Here is a 23072-nt window from a genome sequence, read left to right as displayed (position 1 = left end):
TGGCACAGGATTACCAGTAGGCAGTGGATGAAGACGAGGCAGGAGTCTTCCATGCAGTAGCTGCTCTAATTACTTGATCTCTCTCGCTGCTATTTCTTTGTACCAAAGAAAAATGGATTTAAAAGAAAATGTCCACCTGTGTATCCTATATTTCTCTTTCTCAATCACTTTGTCTCATGCTTTTCTCCTTCCACCTTGCTATCCTATGTAATAGCTTAATAACTCCAAGAAAGGTTGATGCTCCTTATATTTCTATGCCTCTTTACTTCCCATTCTACTCTCTCTGAAACCGCTTACCTCCATTATTCAGTAATGGAAGAGCAGACTGAATAGTCAATGAAGGCCAGGGCACCTATTGATTGTTTGCTTTGCTATTGACTCGGTGGGGTCTCATTAAAGCTATCTGACCCGCTTACTGTCTGGCTTAATTTGGATTCAAACCAAAGATAAATTGCCGTCTTGTTTGTGTGGATGCGGTTTTGCAAATATGTAACCCTAAATCACATTGGGATGATGGTCAAAAATCTCACATTTTTGTTAGAGAGGAAAATACACATTGAAGTTGTTATTGAAGTTGACTATTTCAGGTATTGAGGGAGTTACCGATTTATACTTGATTTATTAAAATATTGTATTTATTACTTGCAAGAGATGAGGACTCAAATGCCACCTGTGGTTTTGTGTTGAACAATCAAATGCTATTCTGCCTTGGCTTGCAGGCAGTGCCATGTTGGAGCAGATCCGTAATTAAGACAGGGTAGTGTATATATACTCCAAACAAAATTGAATTTGGCATGTTCTCAAAATGCTGTGAAATCACTGCAAGTAAATTCCACTATAATCACACCATCTCAAGGTCTGTTTGTTTAATGGCATACACACCAGATGGAAGAGGTTGCAGTGGGAGAAACATTTTGCTCATCTTAAGTTTCTCAAAACAAGAATAGCTCTCAAAATTGTTAATAACATTTAAATGTATTGCATTTGGAATATCCTATCTAACTAATAGCCTTTTGGGGAAAAAATAGTCCTAGGAACTATGGCTCCCGGGGAAAGCAAAACTAAAATTAAACTGGAAAATAAAGTCCTTTTTGTGGATTCCTGTTAGCATTGCCTCCTCATCTGAAGAAATGTAAAGATTAGGCAAATTAGACTTTGCTGAACACATGTTCAAGTACAGGATGTATTCTGCATTCTCTGCTGTCTGAGCAGCTGACATGCCTGGGAAATGGCTTGGTTCAAATAATTTGGGAAGCATACATGAGTTTGCGAACACAAGACATCACTGTAGACCTGACTTGCTAAGCTACTTTATATGCCATGGAGAGCAAAATGTAATGAGTCATGTCAAGCACAACATGTGATTTTGTGTGATTAACATAGCCTCAACCAGAGGTGAAAAATACTTATCCATGAAATCACCAGATGCAGTGTTTGGGGTAAAATGAAAAAGCTGTGTGCCTACATAATGTGTGGTACATGACGAAAAGTAATCATGTGAGAGAATGGTAGACTACAGCTTTGAACTAACTTTTGTTTCTCTCTCTCTCCCTCCGCCTCCTTCCCCCTCTTTACATTTGTGTCCTTCGATTTGCAGCTCAGTCCATTTGTGTACAGCGAGTTTGCGCGAGAGCGTAACCTGCATGTGTCACTGCTGGACCGACTGTATGAGCACTACCCCCCTGAATACCCTTGTCGGATCCTCCTGTGCGAGAACTACCGCTCTCACGAAGCTATCATCAAGTAGGTGTGAGCCCACAACACTGCCTTGTGTCGAACCTGTGGGAGGAGAGATTGAAATGCTCGAGAAGAAGGGTTGTGATGAATGGGGCCATGTCCATACGTACCAAAACTATCTTTTTTACCGCGGTTTTCCTTGGCATCGTTTCAAGAAAATCTGCGTCCAAACGAATCCACTTTAAACTCAGCCCGTTGTGGTATATATTCCAGGCCAAAAATGGAGACGAAGCATGCGCATAAAGCTTGCGCGCTGTATACAAGCTGTTCGTAATCCTTTTTAGCTCAGCGTAGTGGCAGAGGAGCAGAATATTTTGCCCTAGTTACCTGAATAGGCTCAATAGCTGCTGCAGCACGATCACAAGCATGTAGGCCGCCATTGTTGTTGTTGTTATGAGACGTTGCGGGGATAAGAATTCAAAGGGTAGAAGGTCCATGGGTGGAGTGAGGACATCATCATATGCGTATTTGCCATACACAGGAAACATGCATGGCGTTTTTTTACTTTTTCACCCTGGGACCTCGTTCCAAAAAAGTGCATTTACAGGCACCAAAAATTCCGGATCTTCTCGTCCGAAAGACTTCTGCGTTTACACAGAAAAAACGTTTCCATGTGGACATGGCCTGGGTCAGGAGGAAAAGGGAAAACCGGTGTGAAGAACAATGACAAATGGTTCTACGGCAAAACTACAACGGGGGCTAGTGGGTTTAGTTGCTGCAAGGTACTGGTGAGCAGATTAAACTCAACTCAACTTAGCAGACACAAAGGAAGGCTTATGTCGGGTTTGCACTTGAGGCGGAAGCGCTGCAAACGTGTTCTCCTCCATCCTGATATTTGTGGTGTTAACTATAGGTACTTAAGCCCATTTCTGCAATGTGAAAGTTGTTTTACCTTTTCAATTCAAAAGCAGTTAGTTGCTGGGTACAACTGCATAGTGGTGCAACAGAGAAGGAACACACACACACAAACTTACACCCTCGGCAGCACATTGACGTTATCAGGTTTTAGAATTTGAGAGGATCCACACAATGCATCTTAAATCATTCTGACATTAAACATGTTTGTGTTTTCATTCCTTACAAACTCAAGAAAAACTTTAACATTTTCCCCAAATCTCAAATATCCCAGAATGTACTGTGTTAAATGTGTATGAAATGATGTGCGGCACATATAATTTCCCAACCTGCTCCACTTTTATCAGTGTTTTTTAAATCTGTAAATTCTTAGAGATATCCTTGCACAAATATGCTCCATTCTCATATTTTCCTCTGTTTCTTTCCTTTTTTTTGCTTCTCTTTCTCTCCCCCCTTCTTCTTCTTCTCCTCTTCCTGCAGCTACACGTCAGAATTATTTTATGATGGGAAGTTGATGGCAAGTGGGAAGCAGCCCTCCCATAAGGACTTCTACCCTCTGACCTTCTTCACAGCCAGAGGAGAAGATGTCCAGGAGAAGAACAGCACTGCCTACTACAACAACGCAGAGGTAGGAAGTTATAAATGACTTCCTCTGAGAAGGAGGTGACTGTCGGAAGCTTAAAAACAGGATCAATGTGAAGTTCATCAGCATGATTAATGAAGCATATCGATTTAGTTTAATTTCATTAACTGATGACGCATGTACCATATCTTATCACAATTGCATAAGCTTCACTCATTTGGCTATGAAGGAAATTAGCTTTTATGAAATTTCTGAAATTCTGATTCTACAATATTTACACTAACATTTTTGGCTGGTAATTAAGATATTAATTCATCATCAGACTGATCCTGTCGTGGTTGCCATGTACGCTAATTAAACCTCCTGTTTCTCACACCTTCATATCAGATTTTTTCCCCAAGCTTTATCCAGCGCTCTCTTTTCTTCAGGCGACATTGTAGTCCGTCTCAATTGCTCTCGCCTCTGTGCTTGTATGTGTGTATAATGAACCACATCCTCTCTGACAAATTGACATCTGAACTGTGATAGTGCCACTAACGGTGATGAACAATAAGACAATCTGAAAACATTGATCTCTGAAAATCACAGGTACCTTCATTTGAGTAAAATTTGAGTGAATAATTAAATGCTTGGGCCAGTTCAGTTTAATTAATGTGTGATCAAATAATAAACCTATTATTATCAATTATGGCTGTTGGGCTGTTTTGATTTCAAGTCAAAAGTTCAAGGGGTATCCAAAACGGATCAGTACTGTTTATTTCACCTCACTACACACAGTCTTTTAATCATAATTAAAGATGAAACCCATATACTAAATAAGGAGCTGCATTTGACACCCATGATGCATTATTCACTGACAGGACGAGCCTTTGATTGGTTCCTCTCTAGACTCGTCGTTTGTGGTCATTTGCTGTGTCGGACCCTTGACCCTTTGCTGACATGTTCCAGCAAATTAAACCACAGCTGCGTCTTGATTTTGCTCCCAAACTGTCAGCAATGCCAAAGGAATTACCACCCATCTCTCCGATATGGCACCCATGTCAAACCATTAACAACATTATCATAATCTTCCGAAATCAAAATGCATTATGCTCATCTGTTTGTTAGGCTTGTGCAAGTGTCTTTGATGGGCTTAGCTTCAAGTGGAAGACAATATTTCCGTGACAGTTCAAAGCCTCTGGCAGTATGCCAAAGCTCTGAACAGGAAGTGAAAACCTGCTCATATGACAGAAGAACGTTAGGGATTCAAAAACCATCTTCTTGCTTTATTAGCTAATATCTAAACACATTTTAATACTTTGGGAACACTTGATGCATTGAATTGAACAAATTCATGATCACACGAACAGGGAAGCTTATAATGTTAAAAATGTGTCAATTCAACTCATTACTGTTGAGTGTAGTACAGTTTTAGAATCAGAACGAAACTGCAGGAGGATATTAAGTTTACTGGAAATTAAATCCAAATTGTTATTTTTCATTTTGCGATGCTGATAGTGTCGGTCTAAATTTTTACAAAACTTGAAGCTTGTTTATTTCTCTCACAATATTTTGTGAAAATCATCCCTCGATCCCTTTTTTGTGCAGGGATCAGGGTGTAAAGACATCATTGCATCTTCGTCACCTCTTTCTCTCATGTTCCTCTATCTCAGGTATTTGAAATCGTGGAGCGGGTGGAAGAGCTGCGCAAGAAGTGGCCAGTGGCCTGGGGCAAGCTCGACGACGGCAGCATTGGAGTAGTGTCGCCATACGCTGACCAGGTGTTTCGCATTCGTGCTGAGCTCCGAAAGAAGAGAATGCACGAGGTCAGCGTGGAAAGAGTGCTCAATGTCCAAGGTGAGGAAAATGTACCGACAAAACCTGTTTATGTACAGTAGAGTTTAGATTCTCTGCCCGAGCCCAACCCTAGCCTGCCACTACCCTCGGGTCTGATCGGGCCGGGCCTTTAAACAAGCGTTTGTGTTCGTTCGTTCCTTTTTGTTTTTTTTTATCATTGCTCTATTGGCCTATTCTGAGGAGAAGGCTAGGCCATAAACATTAAATATTATTGGCTATATGTTTAGCAGGGTAGGCCTACCTATCAAATGTGTACAAAGTTACACAAAGTAAAAAAAAAGACACTACACATAGGGCGCACACATCATTCATAACGGTTCCGCTCTGTGCAGCTAAATCAAAGAATAAAGGAGTTATGCCAAAGTGCAACATGGAGCTTGGAGACATAAAGTATGAATTAAAAACAGGACAATTAACGTTGAGCAAGTCATCAGGATAGTCCAAGGTACGGGATCATTTCAAGCAAGTAGTGGGACGCGGTGGGATCCGATTGATCATTTGTGTCGGCTTTAACCCGTGCATTAAGTGCTGCTTGCTGCTAGCCTATGATAGCAAGAAAACTGGGAAAATAATTATATAAAAATAATTGTCGGGTTGACATCGGGCTCGGGCTCTTAATTACAGTTGATGTGTCGGGCTTGGCTGGGCTCGGACAGAATGGGCTCGGGTAGGGTGATTTTCTGGGCCTGATCTAAGCTCTAATCTACAGGTGCAAGCACTGAAACTAGTGCTACATTAATGTACCGGTTTATGAATATTTTGAGATTTAAATCACAGTATTTGGGAATGTATCTGTTAATTCAACGGTGTGTGAAAAATGTTTCAAAGAATGGAAAAACCGCTATGGCCAAATAATCAAAAACTCAATCGATACAAACCAACAAATACCAACATTTTAATTCCAAAGTTCCTCATTCTCTGTGGACTTTTTCACATATTTCTGTGTGTGAGATCCCTTCAGTCAAAGGTATACTTGGAAAGAGAGCTATATTACCTTGAAGACAGTCAATCAGTATTATCCGTATTCATATTACCCCACATATCATTCAGTCCCAGTACAAAGTGAAAATTAGTTAGTTTTCTTCCCACAATCTCTGCTTCAGTGTCACGCAGTTCCCACTTATATTGCATCCAGTTGCTTTCCACTAGTCATTACCTTCCTCATTAATCACTCATGAAGCGTGCGCACACACACACACACACGCGCGCGCGCACGCACGCAGGAAAACTGTACTCTGGTTCGTGCAGAGTAGACGATGTTTGTGTTTTGTCAACAGCCTCTGGGGTCATTTGATGATAAAACTGTTACAAGACCTATTTTTTCTATTCAGTGTTTTGGCTCCTTTCTGTGTAGCAACACTTGACAGTACAACACAAGTAGCTTACGTTTCAGTTTCCACTGATAACAAATATCAAAGAGGCTATTGAAGAAATTAAGTTCCCAAGAGAGTTTTCATTCACTGCAGTTTGGTTGAATATTTCTTAGTAATAGAATAATATGCATAAAAATGTCTCTTGATTAGTGAAACGTCAGTATAAGGTATCTAGATGGTCTGTGCTTCTTCTAAAAAAAGATACATTTTCAGAGTATGAAGAAACTTCATAATAAAAAAACATGTTTTTACAGGCAAACAGTTCAGAGTGCTGTTCCTCAGCACGGTGCGGACGCGGCATACCTGCAAACACAAGCAGACGGCCATCAAACGTAAAGAGCAGCTAGTTGAGGACTCTACAGAGGACCTTGATTATGGATTCCTCTCCAACTACAAGCTACTCAACACAGCCATCACCAGAGCCCAGTCCTTGGTTGCAGTGGTGGGAGACCCCATAGCACTGTGCTCTGTTGGGCGCTGCAGGTAAGCAGTGGCACTTTTTTCCCTAAAGCCTTCAATATTTTAACATAGCAGATCTTCATGTAAGTGGTGTTTATGGTATCATATCATAACTATTCTTATGATATGATAAATATAGGGAAAAATAGTTTCATATATAGTAGCTATGAGTGGAAATACCATTAGCTGTGAGAATATTTTAACTTAGGGCTGAGCAATATATGGTTATAATATTGATATTGTGATATGAGACTAGAAATCGTCTTAGATTTTGGATATGGTAGAATCTTAAGTGTTGTCTTTCCCTGGTTTTAAAGGTTACATTCAGTGAAGTAATGTAGTTTTCTGAACGTACCAGACTTTTTTAGCTGTTCTATTATTTCCTTTTACTCACTTAGTCATTAAATCTGCATTACTGATTATGCTTTATTACATTACACATATACACATTATATATTACATATTGTTATTTTTTTTATATTTTGGGGAAAAATGATTTGTCAGGCTACAGTTAAAGTGGCAAATACCCTAGATGATGTACTGTTGAAATGCAGAAGACCTGTACCCGGACATGATTTACATTTTAAAACCAAAATTAATTTACACAATATATTTATCATACCAATGATGAGGATTAGCAAACTACAAATCTTAGCACATTAATATTGTGGGTTTTCTGCCTACTCTAGTATGGCTACTATTCTATCAGGATCAATAGGAGTACTCCTTTTAACATCAACCCATTGATTTTTACATGTCTAGTTTCAGGCAGTATTATTTGAATTGTATTCATCAAAGCTGACAGCACATTTGACAGTATCCTCAGAATATATTTCACATTTTAGTCTTCATTCTTGTGTCCCTGCTACTAGTTTTAACTTAATTTCCATTTGGTGTGCTTCATCATCTTGCTGATTTTCCTTTTTCCCATCTTCCCTCTCTTCTAACACCTGCTTTCCACATGTTTTTTTCATGTTTGTTTCTAACATACTTAATTTCTTTTATATCCAGCCCCCCATGGGGTAAATTGTTACAGTGCCAGCAGGAAAAATCAACAAGCTGATCCATCTCCAAACAAGGAGAGATAAAGGAGAATAGAAAATAAAACTCTCCATCTGTTTCCTCATTTTGCCCCTTTTCCAGAAAATTCTGGGAGCACTTCATCTCCATCTGTCATGAAAACTCGAGTCTACATGGCATCACCTTTGAGCAGATCAAATCTCAGCTGGAGGCTCTGGAGCTCAAGAAGACCTACGTCCTCAACCCATTGGCCCCAGAGTTCATCCCCCGTGCCCTCAGACCAATGCAAGGGCACCACTCTTCTTCACAGGCTCTCCATCCCCACCATCATCCACATCCCCAGCACGCACAGCCCGCCTCCAACAAGCAGGGTCCGCAGCAGCAGCAGCAGCAGCAACAACAGCAGCAGCAGCAGCAGTCACCCCCTAAGGTGAGGTGTTTCAGATGCTAGCAGGAATAACTGTTTACATCCACTTCTTTTAGTATGGGAATTAAAAATCCAGACACCAAACTGTATACATTATTTTTAAAAATCAGATATGAAAGAAACATTAATAGATGTTGTCAAACAATGATATTACTGATAATTGAATATGCCCCCACCTTTTTTCTTCTCTAAATACTGTAAATAAGAATATATAGGCTGCACAGGTAGGAAGGGAATAAAAAGAGAGAAGGAAGATAGGAAAACAGATGGGGAGGCAGAAATCAAAGGAAAAAAGGGTCGGGCAGAGATGCTGTGAAATGCTCAAATGTTGTATGTAGGCTTTTCTAGTTGTTGTGGTTGATGTGTAACCACTTATTAGTTGTGGGGGAAAAAAGTCAACGCATGCAGAATAATTTGAGTGCTTCTTGCTTTTAGGGATGATAAATCATAAAAGGTTTGCATGCGCAAGTACAAAGCAAATATCTATTTTTTTAACCACAGGAAATGACTTAGTGGTCGTTAATTTTGGCCCCAGAAAAACAACCCAGATATCAAATTAGCGGGTTTGGCAGAAGGATGTTTTCTTCGGTTGTTTAGCTCCGGTTGTGTCTCTCTGTCTGTCCTCCCTGCTTGCCCTGAGGTAAAGGTTAACGAAATCACCAAGGCTGCCAACCTGCTGCCATCTCCCACTGGGCCTAATGAGCCACAGCTCCGCAGCATCAACTCGCTTTAGACACACACACACACACACAGCCCCCCCCCTCTCTCTCTTCCTCCCTCCCTCCCTCCCTCCCTCCATCTCCACAGTCGTACTCGGGTGCACAACCACACAGCACACACAGACTTTCACTATGCAGTATGCAATATATTGTTTTCTTCAGCATATACAGCATGTTGCTGATTTAAAGGTCAGAGCAATCTTGACACCTTTGTACAAGGTGGAAGCCTCCACTGTGGTGTACAGCCAAAGTGATCCAGGCAAATGCCCTTTAGATAAAACACTGTGTAGTTGGGTTGAATGTGGCTGCTGCAGTGCTTCTTGTACCATCTGCCACTGATGATCAATATTACACTTATGGCTATATTACAATATAGCCAACCTTTTGATTATTATGCAATTCCAAATAAAAAGCTTCCAAGTTATTGTAGTGTTTGACTGAGCATAAAAAATGGCCAATAAATCAATTTTGTAGAGATTGTTGATCATTGTGATTAATTGCAAGAAACAATCCAAACAATATGGCCAAGGGCAGGGAGTGAGTGAGTCAGACTGGGCAATTTGTAGATGCAATTACTTGTTTAAACATATTAAATTCATCAGACTATAAAAAGGATGTTCATTGTTGGGCTTTTTTTTTTAATCAGAAATATGCTTGTGAAGTGCTGATGTTGGACACTCATGGTGTTTTGGTGCATCAATGTGACACTTAGGCTAAAGCTCAAACAGCAAAAAGCTTTTTGTGAGACCAAGTGTCATTTAATTGGGGAAAGATTATTTATAATTGCTACTTTTTAAAAAAAGTATCCATTTGCAAATCAGAAGTGTTATTCGAGGTGGTGTCGGGAACAAATGAATGTTTGGTATTAAGTCAAACTTGTGACTTCCGCTTGGCATATATTCTTTTGCATTTGTATTTTTCTTACAATCTTTTCACTCCAAAAACCTCCAACCTCTTGCCATTGATTCCCCAGCACAGTAATTATCACTATTAGTCACTAACCAAACTATTACTGCTGAACTTTGTCGATCAAATGAGTTTTACACAGCCAAACTGGAGCCAGTGTCTACTTATTCTTTTTGTTAGAGAATATAATGAAACACTGAAGACACCAGTATGGCAGCCAGTATAGTCATGTCATCTTTAAGATCCAATAAACCAGTGCCTTTTTATTCTTAGGAGACCCCCACTGTTTAAGAAAATGTATCTTATGAGACACATTTTCAGCAACATCCTTGTTGGAGGAAATATTGCAGCAGTGTATCTACAACTGGATCAAATAACCACAGAGCTCGACGACAGGCAGTCTGCTGTGTCTGATATTACTCCATTAATGTCCCCCACCTAAAATAGCAGCCCATCAAAGCTGCTTCTGCAATATAATCTCAGACCTCAGTCAGTTTTATGAAGGGGATCCTACTCACCTACCGCATTGTACATGGTTGCATCTTTAGTGTATTTATTCTAAGATCAATGCATTCAATATAGTTATGTCATGCCAATACTAAAGGTGCTATATGAAATGAAAAATATTACTTTTTCCATGTGGAACCAAAATATTTGCTATATCTCTTGTTGTATGCGACATTGTAGTTTGGCTGCTTCTCAGCTCAAGCTGGTGGATGTGCTGCCTCACAAGTATAAGCAGTTTAAGAGACAATACACATTGGCTATGCTGTGGATTTGACTTTTAGTTGGTACCTGGGCTCTGTCTCACAAAGTGGTTTCAACATAGTCAGGCTGTCTTGAGAATGTGCTGTTATTTCATGCTGGAATTGCTTCCTTCGCTGCTTTATCCCAAAGTGTCTAATTTGCAGGAATAATATTTTTTCTCAACAAGTGCCTTGACCTTCAAACTGGTTTTGTAGAGGGTTTGCGATATACCAGGAACACATTACAGCATTGCCACAAGACATTTTAGATGTTATGATCAGTTTTTGTTCATATCCCGTCAGCTTTATATAATAACAGAGCAACCAAGTGGATCCAATCGAGGATGTCATTCATTTTTGCCGTTTCCAAGGAAGCAAACTCACTGTCAAGGACGATCTGTTAACACCGTATTCAACAGAGAGACACAGAATGCTACAAAAATAACCACCGACAAAGCTCAAAGTAGATTGTTGTGTATGCTTGTCTTCAATGATAAATAATACATGAGTCCAACTAAACTCAGGTATGGGCAGATCTCATGTGAGCCCAGTTGTGTGTGTCTGTATATGTATAGGTTTGTGTGAGAGTGCATATCGCCACATGAGTAATTCTACACATGAGTCAACATGGATCAGGATCCAGTTCAAACTCTGTGTACACACATATAGTAGCTGGAGCTGTGTTGTGAAGCCCCCTGGAGAAAGAGATTAGCGAGGGAGTTTAGTTGTTGTCATCTGGTAGAACAACGTAGTAATGCAAATCACAAAATTGATCCAGAAATAACTAAGCAATATGTCTCCCAAATGCAGTGGTGTGGCTCTTATGGGTATTTTGGGATAGCTTTTTGATGGTGGGGTTCTGTAGGACAAAGGCATACTGTCACTTGTAGCAGTTTGTGGCTGCTAATAACATCAATTAAATCCTTTAATTATGGTTCTTCCATTAAAGTGCTTTTATTTATCCATTAAATAAATCTATGGTTTACAAGTGAAGTGGTCATTGAGATAAAGGCACTGTATAGTACACTGCCTCTACGTTGAGTTATTAATCTGTCTTACTATATTTGGTGTCAGCATATATCTTTGTGAGTGGATGAGCTTTGGATGTAATTAGAATACCCAGGAAGCCGTATTTGAATGTAACTATGGGACAGTAAAGAGATCATCTGACATTGCGTTTCATGGAACATACAAAGTATATCGTCAAATGTAGACTAGGAAAACTTCTAACTCAATCCATTTTTTAATGCTCGAGTTGACATGGCAACCTTTCCATTCAGTAAATGGGCTTTAAGCATATTTGACCTGTCACATTCTTAAATCTTATTTCTGTACAAAGTGCCATGGCTCACTTTTAATATTATGGATGCATTGAGTTGTGCTCTCCTTGTCGGCTTAATTTGTACCCCATCACGTTTGCGGATGTTTTATTTTTTTGACAGATGTGGGGCAGTTATGACCATAGTGCAACTGTTGAATGCCCATTTCTATATTGCTATACATTTATCTATACATTTGTTATTTATTTACACTTTATTTCTTCTCCATGTGGCCTCTATAAACTCTTGAATTCTTGCTTAATTACTTACTACTGGTTATTTTGTCTTACAGGGGAAGCATGCAAACCACACAGAGCACCTTCCACCTGAAGGATATGGTGAGTTTATCCTTGTTGATCTCAATATTAAAGGATACCATTATATCTAAAAGTATTTTCTGTTGTTACCCTGTGTTCTATTGTCTGTTGTCATTTGACAAGATTCCAGATATCTCTGGCTTTCAGGTTGTCATCAGAAACTCATTCTACACCTGTGGCTATATGCATAAGTAGATCCATAGGAAATTGCAAACTAAAGCAGCTTTGTGGAATCTTTAATGCTTGTATGTGTTGGCTAATGTAGGCTCGCTGCGAATGTTAATTTGATGGGATGTAGATAAAGGAAAAGGAATCAAATGCAGATCAAATATGTAACTTTATCCTGGAAAGGTACATTACCAAGGTACTATTGTTAAATGCCAGATATAACAATGGCAACTGTAAACACATACATGCATGTTTAGAATTGAATTCCATCCACATAGCAAGTCTGCCTTTATCACTACAGGTTTTGTATATTATGATCCGGTCTCACAACAGAGCAACAGTGGAAGAGTTTCTAGTGTCTGTTTTACTCTGTTCTCTTAACACACACACACACACACACACACACACACACACACACACACACACACACACACACACACACACACACACACACACACATCTCAACAGCTTGATACAAGCCAGTCTAATGCTGCAGCCCAGATGGATGCATGAAGGCCTGAGGCTATCGAAGCCATCAGTGCGATGCAGCCTTGAACAGCACAGCAAGGAGCTGTTAATTCGATGTTTACTATGGGGGGGGGGGAATCAATTTGTTGCAACTTCTGTACATTTTCAGCTACATTAGCCTAAACTGATCACAATAATTTGTAATCTGCGCAAGTCACTTCTTCCTTTTGATGCAGCATGGCCATCAGCTATTCATATGTTGCCCTCCTCTCTGATAGTGTCATAGAAGTTGTTATCTAATATTTTCCAAGCTATGAATAGCTACATATGTCTCGGGCTTATGTGTTGCCTCCTATCAATGTGTCATCACATTAAGGTCAAGATCCATTTGCATTTACATGTAATTTTATGCCATCCTCTCTAATTGCAGTCCAACCCAACCCAGCTGTGTTGATGGGAAACCCTATTCGGGCATTCACACCACCCTTGGGTGGCACACCAGCTGGCATGGGCAAATCACCCAGTCCTGTTCAACGGATAGATCCTCATACAGGCGCCAGTATCCTCTACGTCCCAGCTGTGTATGGTGGCAACATGGTCATGTCCATGCCCCTGCCTGTAAGTTTCCTGTTTGTTCAGTTTCCTGGTTACAAATGTAAAGCCAGTGGGCAACTTATGCCAGTCAGGTGTCTATCAAAAAAGTTTGTTTGTTTTTTAGAAAAGAAAAACATGCACTGCAATGAAAATGTGTGGAAAATGTGCATGTTTTGTCAAATATAATATTTATTTTACTGCTGGGAGAATATAATTTTTTTGTCCTCATACAAATTTGCCAGCCCAGATTTTTAATTATCCGATCAAGCATTTACTGTTTTTGTATATCCTCCTTTCATCTGTAGGAACAAAGGGTATATTAACCAGCTAGTGTAATGTGTAATACAAGTGATAAATAATAATATCACAAATAATAATATAATAATATCATAGGTTTGCTCTCACAGAACATTCTTAATGGTTGACTAGCTCTTTCTCTATGTGGAGATTCGTTATTTTTTCCTCACTAATTGTATACCACAGGATTATTATTTCCTTTAGTCATATTACCTAAATGCAGTCTTATAGTAGATTAGTTCTGTATTATTTTGTGACTCACCTATGTATTAGGTGTATGTTTCTTATGTAAAATTTTGTATGGACAGTGGAGCTCCACATGGTTTCTAGCTCAAAATTAAATGTTAACTTAATCAAAGTATGCATAGGCATTACCATTCAACCATTCACCAATGTCATAGATCCTAATCGTTACTGTTCGTCATTACCTGTATTGGTTGGGTCCTGTCCAAAATCCACAGCATTATTATGCCCCTCTCCACTGTCAAGATGACTTGATCAATAATTGTTCAATATGTTTGTATTTCCTTAGTTGCCATGGCCGGGTTACCAGAATCGCTTTGCTGTGGACCCTCGCATCATGAGCCACCCGGCAGCGATGGCCTACAACTTCAATCTGTTGCAGGCCCAGAATCGAGGCTCCCCCATCCCTTACAGTGGAGTAACCCACCCCTCTCATCTGGGAATGGGTCAGCCCAGCCCTGACAAGGAGCTACAGGCAGACCCAATCAGAAATGGTGTGCCTCAACCAGCCAAAATAACAAATTGCTGTAAAATTATGGCATCAAATAGAAAGAAGTGACTGCATAAAATAGCCAAGCATATGGCAGTAAGTTTGTTTTTGTATTTGACTTCTTAGGAAAATTGGAAGGATGTCCAAAGTCAGAACAGAGCCGTCTTCAGACACCCGAGAGGAAAACCACAGATATGAAGGAAAAACAGGCAAGTTGTTGAGATTTTTTATTTATTAATTTATTTTTCGTTTTAACCATACACAACTTGTCTGTTTTATGTAGAGCTACACATCGTTGCTCATTGTGTTTGGGTTGGTGTTTACTTTTTGCTGCAGGGAGATTTAGATACAGGCCAAAGTCGAAGTCTCGACTCGCAGTCGGATGGGCTTGGATTTCCCAATGCTCTGCTCCATCGAAAAGATCCCTCAGCTGCCCAAAGACCCCTCAACTACCACCTGGCCCCACCTAACCCAGCTTTTCCTCCACATCCTGCAAGTGGAAGAGCCTTCCCCCCACAGTATCCAGTCTCCAGGCTTCCTTATCGGGTCAGCCAGCCTCAACATCCAGGGATGGCTCCACAAAGTCAACAGCAGCAGCAGCAGCAGCTCAGCCCTGCCTACACTGGTGGTAGCCACAATGCTTCCTTCTTCAGTGGCCCCATACCCCCTCATAGGGCTGTCCACTCGCCCACTTTGGATGGGCCAGATCCTGGAGGGGTGGAAGAGATGAGTAGCTCCATTAGGACTCCAATGGGCCACCCAGGGGGGCACCACCCAGGCCTGTCGCAGCACAACAGGGTCAACAGCTTTGGGGAGGACGGACAGGATGGAAGCCTTGGAGATAGTTTGGGTGAGTGGAGCATCATATTTGTTTTCCTTTTGTTGGCCAAATCCATGAAGTTAGAATGTGAAATGGTAATTTGCCCACTGAGTCATCAGAACATCACCAGTGATTTTAAAACTAATCACATTGTTCCCCTTCCAGATCTCCAGGGTCCCTTGGCTCTTGACGCCCTGAGCCAGCAGCAGCAAGCAGCTAGACTGGGCCAGTGGGGGGAGGCGGCAGGTCCTTTTCTCCAGGGCAGCGTCGCCTTCCCTCTGCCACAGCAGCTCGCCCACCTTGCTCAACCCGGCATGGCTCGCTTCCCCCATCAGCTGCTCCGAGCAGCTAGTTGGGGCCTTAGTGCCAATATGGAGGATGAAGCTGTTAGTTCTGCCTCCACTGGGCCACCTTTCACCAGGTTAGACTAAGCACCTGTTTGTATTGTCATTTTTAATTGTCTGGTAACTTCACAGTAGAGTTAAAGTAATAATAATTTCAGTTAAGTGCACTGTAGAGCTTACCTTAAACATAAGTGCTTTAAATAAGTTCTTATATCATAACTTTTGCTGTATCTTCTTTTTGTTGGCTGCTCAGTTATTCTTCCCCCTCATTATTGTTCCAAAGAAGTTTTCTTTTCCTTTCTGCTGCTTAAAAACACAATACAGAGTTCAAGAAATATATTTTTATTTCCCAGGTACCCAGGCCTCTTGAGAGAGATGCATCCACAGGAACAGCCTGAACACAGGGAGGCAGCTGAGATGCAGCCTCCACCGCAATCGCGTCTCCTCCAGTACCGGCAGTCCCAGTCCCGTGCCGCAGGAGACCCTTCATCCTCTTTAGCCCCCACCTCCAATCATGCTGGCCCTTTCCCATCAGGACCATATTCCCATGACGCAGGCCGTGATCTCCTCAACGACAACCCTCTCAGCAACCCAACTCTCCAGCAGCAGCATCCAGGGAACCCCCTGTATAATACTGGTAGCTACCCACATCAGCCATCAGCCCATTCTGCCAGCCCCCCTTCCTCCCAGGTCAAATACCTACTGCAAGAGGCCCAGTGGCCTCATGGTGGAGCTGCGTCAGTGAGCCCACCACAGCAGAACCACCTGTTAGGAAACCAGGGCCACAGCCTTCCTTATGGACTGCCCATCATGGCGCACCCCAGCAGGCAGGAGCAAGTACACCTAATGCAACTTCACCATCAGCACCAGCAGCAGCAGCAGCAGCAACAACAACAACAACAACAACAACAACAGCAGCAGCAGCAGCAGCAGCAGCAGCAGCAGCAACAACAGCAGCAGCAGCAGCAACAGCAACAACAACAACAACAACAGCAGCAGCAGCAACAACTACAACAACAACAACAACAACAGCAGCAGCAGCAACACCAACAAAGTCAAGGTCCAGAACAGGAGTCCTACCACCCACTGTCCCCCAGAACATCATCAGCTACAGCCCTTCACAATGTAGATGAGGTAAGTTTGATAACTTTGGATTATTATTTGGATCCTTATCAAAGTTTCAAAAATCTTAGTATACTAAAATGAAATGTCTAAACTAGAGGAGTTAGGGGGACACAGGCTTCAGTGCAGGGTCAAACTAATTCAGAAAGATGTTGCAGTGACTGTAATGTATTTATATTAAGCAATCATATATTGTTTCTGTGCTTGAAGGTACCCTGCATTTCCCACAGCATCCTGGATAGTTTGGTTCTGGTTCATATAGGAAAGACTTGCTGACTGCCTTGATATTGCCAGCTTGTTCAACTTTTTCTCTGTGTCTTTCTCACTTTCTACCTTTCTGACATCTTCTGTAAAGGGGGGGACATTTGGCATCACCAGTCTTAAAAGCCATAAAGAATTGAATTTCTTCCACACTGGTACTGTGAGCACTATAACAGATTTAGCAGTCTGGCTTTGCGCAAATAATGTGCTTTAAATGTTCCATGAAGTTGAGTTAAGTTCATGGTAAAATGTAAATGGTGTATGTCCATAGGCGAATGTGAACCATCAAATTGCCCACTTTTGATAGAGATGCAAAATTAATATTAAAGTAAATAATGTGTAGCTCAAATGCAAAAAGGAAGATGAATTACACGTGTGTTCAAGATAAACCTTTGTTTGCTTGGCTTAATCTCATCTATTTCGTCCTATTTTTATTAGTAGCACGTATGATCTGACAAATGCGTAACATGCATTAGGGATGGAGGGATTATACTTATATTATTGCCGTGGGAGATTGATCTTTAAAAAAAATGAGGTCTCTTAGCACAGCGGTGGTGTAGAATGTAAAAGTGTGCAACAGTTTTTTAACAAATATAAGCACAGGATTGTATTCTCTTTCATATATGCCTCCATCACTGGATCAATAGTAGTGTGGAAAGATATTGTGGTGCTTGTTGTTTTTTGGACCACTGATTCTTCAGGGCTGCAAGCCTCTTTTACTTTTAAGGTCATATGCCCACCAGTCTAACTCCCTTATCCATTGTTACTATCTTTGCAGTATGAACCCAGAGGTCCGGGCCGGCCTCTCTATCAGCGCCGCATCTCCTCTAGCTACCCAGATGAGTCGTCTCCAGCCAACACCCACAATGCCCTGCCCCAACAGAGCCAGCCCTGTACGTCAGACCACCAGGACCACCCTCATCCACACATACAGCATCATCAGCACCCACATCCCCCCTACGGTTACCCCTCACATGACCTCTGGCCCAGTAATGGTGGGGGTCCCGGTCCGTTCCAGAACATTCCATGTAACGGAGCCGGCACACTCGCTCAGCACCGGGACCTTCTGGGTAAGTATTTCAAATAACTCTGTTGTTAAGCATCATGTTCTGTTACACAGTTGTTTCGTTGTCTTGAGAACCATTCATCATGTTCCATCCTGTTCCAGCTTCCAAGGCACTTCGTCAGACGGAGGAGCAGGTGAAGGCCGAGGTCACAGCAGCACAGCAGACACACCCACACTCCCTCAACTCCCTTCAGCACCTTGGACAGTTTCCTCCTCTCATGCCCAATAACAAGCAGCAGCAGCAGCAGCAGCCGCCACCGCCGCCTCCACCACCGCAGGCTACCACAGAGGCCAACCAGGGGGCTCCAAATTTAAGCAAACCACCTACCATGTCCTATGCCAGCGCCCTCCGTGCTCCACCCAAACCCCGAGCTGTACGCCCTGAACAGGTCAAAAAGAACAGCGACCCTCTCTCCCTCCTACAAGAGCTGAGTATAGGAAGTTCAAATGGTAGCAATGGGTACTATTCCTACTTTAAATGAGTGTCACCCCTCCACATAATAAGTAAGTGATGAAATATATAAAAAAAAAAAAAAAAAAAAAAAGGCAAAACCGTTTCTAAAACACAAAAAAAAATAGTGCAAAGTGCATTTACAAATTGTTTCTATCAGTAGGTTTGTTTTCTGCATTTTGTTTCATTTTAACTTTTTATTTGTAACAGTCATCTTTTCTCCTGTTTCACATATCTGTGAAGAAAATAAGTATATATAATGAATGCATTACTGGTATATATACATACTCATTATGTATATATGAATATATACTTATATTATCTACACTTGTATATGTACGTAATGCTAAAAAAAATTATAAAAAAAGATAAAAAATAAAAAAAGGTTTGATTTGGTTGACCACTTAGCTACCTGCATATTTTTCCTTATTGAAGTTTCTTTTGTTGGTTACTAAATAAGTATGTTGAAGTTTTTATCATTTTGTATTCCTCAGTTTTTGAGTGGACGTTACGTCTTGATTTTTCATACTACTGTAGTTGTGGTAAAGGACAAAAGCTAAGTGGTCAACTGACACAGAAACTACATGGAACAGTGTATAGAAGTAGATAAATTTTCCTCTAATCTGTAAATATAAAGAAAATAAAAGACTGAATTGTATGCCACAGACATGTCCTTAAATTCCTGTATCATGCTAGCATTTACATAATTAATTGTTTTCCGTTTGTTGGCTTCTGATCCTTAATTCTTAGACATCCTGGGAATAGCTGGGAATTATTACAGTGATTAGTAGTAAATGTGATTATTTACTGAAAAGTAACGATACAAATATTGATTATGTATTTTAATTTTCACCATTGTCTCATCCGCAACAATAGATACAGTGTGAAAAAAGTCAAAGTAGCAGCAACCACGTCATTCCTCCTTTGTTTGTTTTAAGGATCAGAGAACACCAGACATCGCTTTCTATAAGATTATCCCAAACCGCTTCGCTTGTGGCTGATGATGCTCAGTCATTTTATTTTATTTTGTTTGTTTGTGTCAACAAAACCACAGAAATTGTTTCAATAACTGTTGGGGATATGAAATGTAGTTTTTTTTTGTTGGCACTAATTGACATTGAGTTTTTTTAAGATGTTGCAGTACTCTGAAGGTTTGTGAAAGTGAAGAGGGAGTGGTGAGGTCAGAGTGATGTGTCACGATAGGTAAGTTGAAACTTAAGGGTGTGATCAACACTGCCTGTCAGACGTTTTTGAACACGCTTAATGTTAGCAATTTTTTTTTGGTTAAATCTGAAGTATATTAAAACTGTAGATTCGTAGTAAATACACATCAATAATTCACTGTTTGTGGCTTTTTATTTGATTGGAAATGGCCTGGATCTTAGTCACTGTAGCAAACAGCATACTGTGTGTTATTCGGATCATTGATACCATCTATGGTCTGAATATACTCTCCCCGTTTCCAGATGCCTTTTCATAGTGTGAGTGAGACTGCCCAAAGACCATTTGCCATTTCCTCTGTAAGACAATCTTTTAATCTCTGAATAATATCAACCATATAAGAAACAATAATTGCATATCTTTCCCATGAACTAATATTTGCTACCAGTCCCTCCAAAAATATTGATCATTCACCATAAAGGTCTACGTCAAAAGCATTTCCCAATCCCATTTTTTTTTTTTTTTTTTCAGTGTATTTGAAGCAAACAGAATACTTTTAAACACTCGGCTTGAGATTTAACCCAAAAAGTCACAAAGTAAAAATAACTAGACAATATGCTGTTCAAATACGTATGACTGTTAACGTGTCTGTTTTTAGGTCGTCGTTCATGACGCGCACGTTGTTCCTGGACATTCAGAGCATTACATCATTCAGCTTTTTCAGTTTGATCTGATCGCCGTGTTGATGTGAAAGTGGTAGATTCATTCTCATCCCCCTTTTTTTAGCTCTGACCGTGCGTTACATTTGCAAACATCCACGTTACTTTCTTCTCAAAACACAGCGATGAACATACGCCAGAACATTCACATCAGTGAGTTGCTTGTTAGCCGACGCACACGGAGGCCAGGCAGCTCACATGGACATGCATTTTAGTGCTAACATAGTGAAGCCCCGGTGATCTGAAGTCCCTTGCAGGTTAAAAAATAAAAAGATGTTATTCTATCTGCCAAGGTTTTTTCTTTTTATGATGAAAGCAATACTGGAAACAGTCATCCAATGCTCGGTCCTGTTGTGTCATTCGTTTTAGTTCTTAAACCGCCACTGCCCCGTTTGCGAATTGATAAAACTGTAATAAAGACAGACAGTCGCTGGTTAATCTCTTAAGATGTCACCTCCCCAGAAAGCTAGTACCACACAGCCTATAACTTAGATGTGTTTTTAACAGTCAGTGGAGAGCGTCATGGTATTATTTGTATGTTTTTAAGTTTTGACATTGTAATTCAAAGATCCAGATTTTTTGACTTAGCGGAGAACAACACATACTTGTAAATATGCATTTTCTAGGTATTTACAAACAAGAACTTTGGGACCGCCTCAATTTTGTAAAAGTTGTTCAAAGAAGAGGTATGCCCTTTTTAATTATGCAAATTCACAAAAAATAACAATTCTAGAAATGGACAACAACCCAGTTGGTAGTTGCGACATCTTGTTGTAACTTTTTAGATTTTTTTTTTTTTTTCTTAACACGGTGTCTGGCTGATTTGACAAAGAGGAGAATTTCTGTTGCAGCTGTTATAAGATGACTTATTTCACTGTACAATACATATTTTTAAGTATATGTTGCTGGATTTGTCCTGTTTTGTTTTGTCACAGCTGTACCACAATCAACATGGATTTGTTTTTGTTTTTTAATGTGAAGAAGTTTTTCTTTTCATGCATGTTGAGATGACCTGGCTGGTTTTTATCCCTGTTTTTATCGGTTTGTATTGATTTGTGGATGAAAAAAAATTTAAAAAGAAAAAAAAAAAAGCTTTTGTTCAACCTACAGAGTCAAATTTTGGTATATTATTTGATGTGTACAATAACTTGTGACATTATCAACAAAACTATTATAATATTTTACTAACATTTCAATCAAATATGTAATGGTCATGTAAGTTCTTTTTTTTCTTTCTGCAGTTACTTAGCAGGGCTGAAGCTGAGGTTGCTTCCTGGTGTGTCGTATTTACAAAGCTTTGGACATCTTTGTTTGTGGGAATAATTTTCCCCAAAGCAGTCATTGGCTAATCTCTGAAGTTGTGCAATACTAATATTTCACTGCTTCTTCACTTTTATTTATTTTTTTAAGCAGAAGAGATTGAGCCAAAGACGTCTTAAAGGGATTTAATTTACAAATTTCCGTCATTTGTTGTCGAGGCTTCATTTTCAACCTTTCTCTGTTTCCAAAAAATTTGACAGAATCTTTGCTATGAATCTAAGGATCTTTACTCTTGTAATGAATTTGGATTTGAAATGTTTTCATCTCTCACATGTTGCACCATATGTCATATAAATGAATTTCTTTAAGACATTGAATTGCTTTTTAAGGAAACACAGCGAAACCAACTTGTGTGTATGTGTGTGGCACATGGAAAGGGAGCAACCTTCTGCCCAGCCAGTAGAGAGCACTGTGTTCAGCCTTCTATAAACGCCACATCTCTTCCTGTTATCTGTTTGCTCTCCTCCGTTCTTCCCTTGCTGCAGTGAATCAATGGCACACCTGTTCTCCCAGCCTCCCAGTTGGTTCCCCTCTCGTGGGTACAAAGTAATGAATAGATCTGTTTTGCTCTTCTTCATTTCAATTGGTGGTGGTTATAATAAAGGATTTAGACTGTGTTTCAAAGGTTTATTTTCTTTTTTATTTGTTTCTCTATTAAAGTGTTTTTATTGAAACTGCTTGAGTTTGGTCTTTTTTTAATCATCCTCTGCATTATACAGTAGGACTGTAGAGAATCAGCTGGTCCACCATGTCCAGGAATTAATAGGGGTTTTGCTGTCAGAACACTTAGGTCTTGACAAAAGAAGGTAAATGCACATTTTTTTTTCTGGGAAGATAATTTATTTACCAAATTTTCCAAAAACAAATATACTAATAAAACGTATGAAATTGTAGCGTTGTATGGTGTAAAATTAAGATAATTCAACTTAACCGCAATAAAACAAGAAGGAGATCACTACAGTGTCCGCTTAGCAGGACCTGAAGGTCTCATCCACCACCACTCATCCTCGTGCCTTGTTCTTTGGTACATGAAAGCAAAGGAAGCAAACAAAAACAACACAAAGTAATCTCAGTATAAACTTTTCCAAGGCGTATTAAGATTTAATTTTGATTACAAAGATATGGCACATAACGAACATACACAGAATATGCTGCAAACGTGTATAACTGGATTCCATATTCAATGAAAAACATATAAAAGACTTAAGAATATAGAAATTCAATTGCCACAGCTAATCTATTTTTTTCCTT

General features: G+C 40.1%; 1 protein-coding gene across 2 annotated transcripts in view; it reads left to right on the top strand.

Moving 5' to 3' along the window:
- The window catches only part of helz (helicase with zinc finger), a 56328-nt gene extending 33828 nt beyond the window's left edge, over positions 1-22500 (top strand). The window contains exons 20-33 of one of the 2 annotated variants that reach the window (XM_084006012.1): positions 1598-1743; positions 3073-3220; positions 4828-5011; positions 6639-6867; positions 7987-8293; positions 12273-12318; positions 13364-13551; positions 14357-14561; positions 14684-14766; positions 14894-15407; positions 15543-15798; positions 16075-16855; positions 17883-18174; positions 18273-22500. In XM_084006012.1, coding sequence (XP_083862138.1) covers positions 1598-1743; positions 3073-3220; positions 4828-5011; positions 6639-6867; positions 7987-8293; positions 12273-12318; positions 13364-13551; positions 14357-14561; positions 14684-14766; positions 14894-15407; positions 15543-15798; positions 16075-16855; positions 17883-18174; positions 18273-18652 — 3759 coding nt within the window. In that variant the 3' untranslated portion in view covers positions 18653-22500. Of the gene's footprint in view, positions 1-1597; positions 1744-3072; positions 3221-4827; positions 5012-6638; positions 6868-7986; positions 8294-12272; positions 12319-13363; positions 13552-14356; positions 14562-14683; positions 14771-14893; positions 15408-15542; positions 15799-16074; positions 16856-17882; positions 18175-18272 lie in introns of both variants that reach the window. The other variant, XM_084006011.1, reaches the window with a different exon arrangement.
- The last annotated feature ends 572 nt before the right edge of the window (positions 22501-23072 follow it).

The sequence above is a fragment of the Eutrigla gurnardus genome (genome assembly GCF_963514095.1).
Source record: "Eutrigla gurnardus genome assembly, chromosome: 3".
NCBI lineage: Eukaryota > Metazoa > Chordata > Actinopteri > Perciformes > Triglidae > Eutrigla > Eutrigla gurnardus.
The sequence above is the reverse complement of the archived record's forward strand: the minus strand, read 5'-3'. Positions and strand labels throughout refer to the sequence as shown.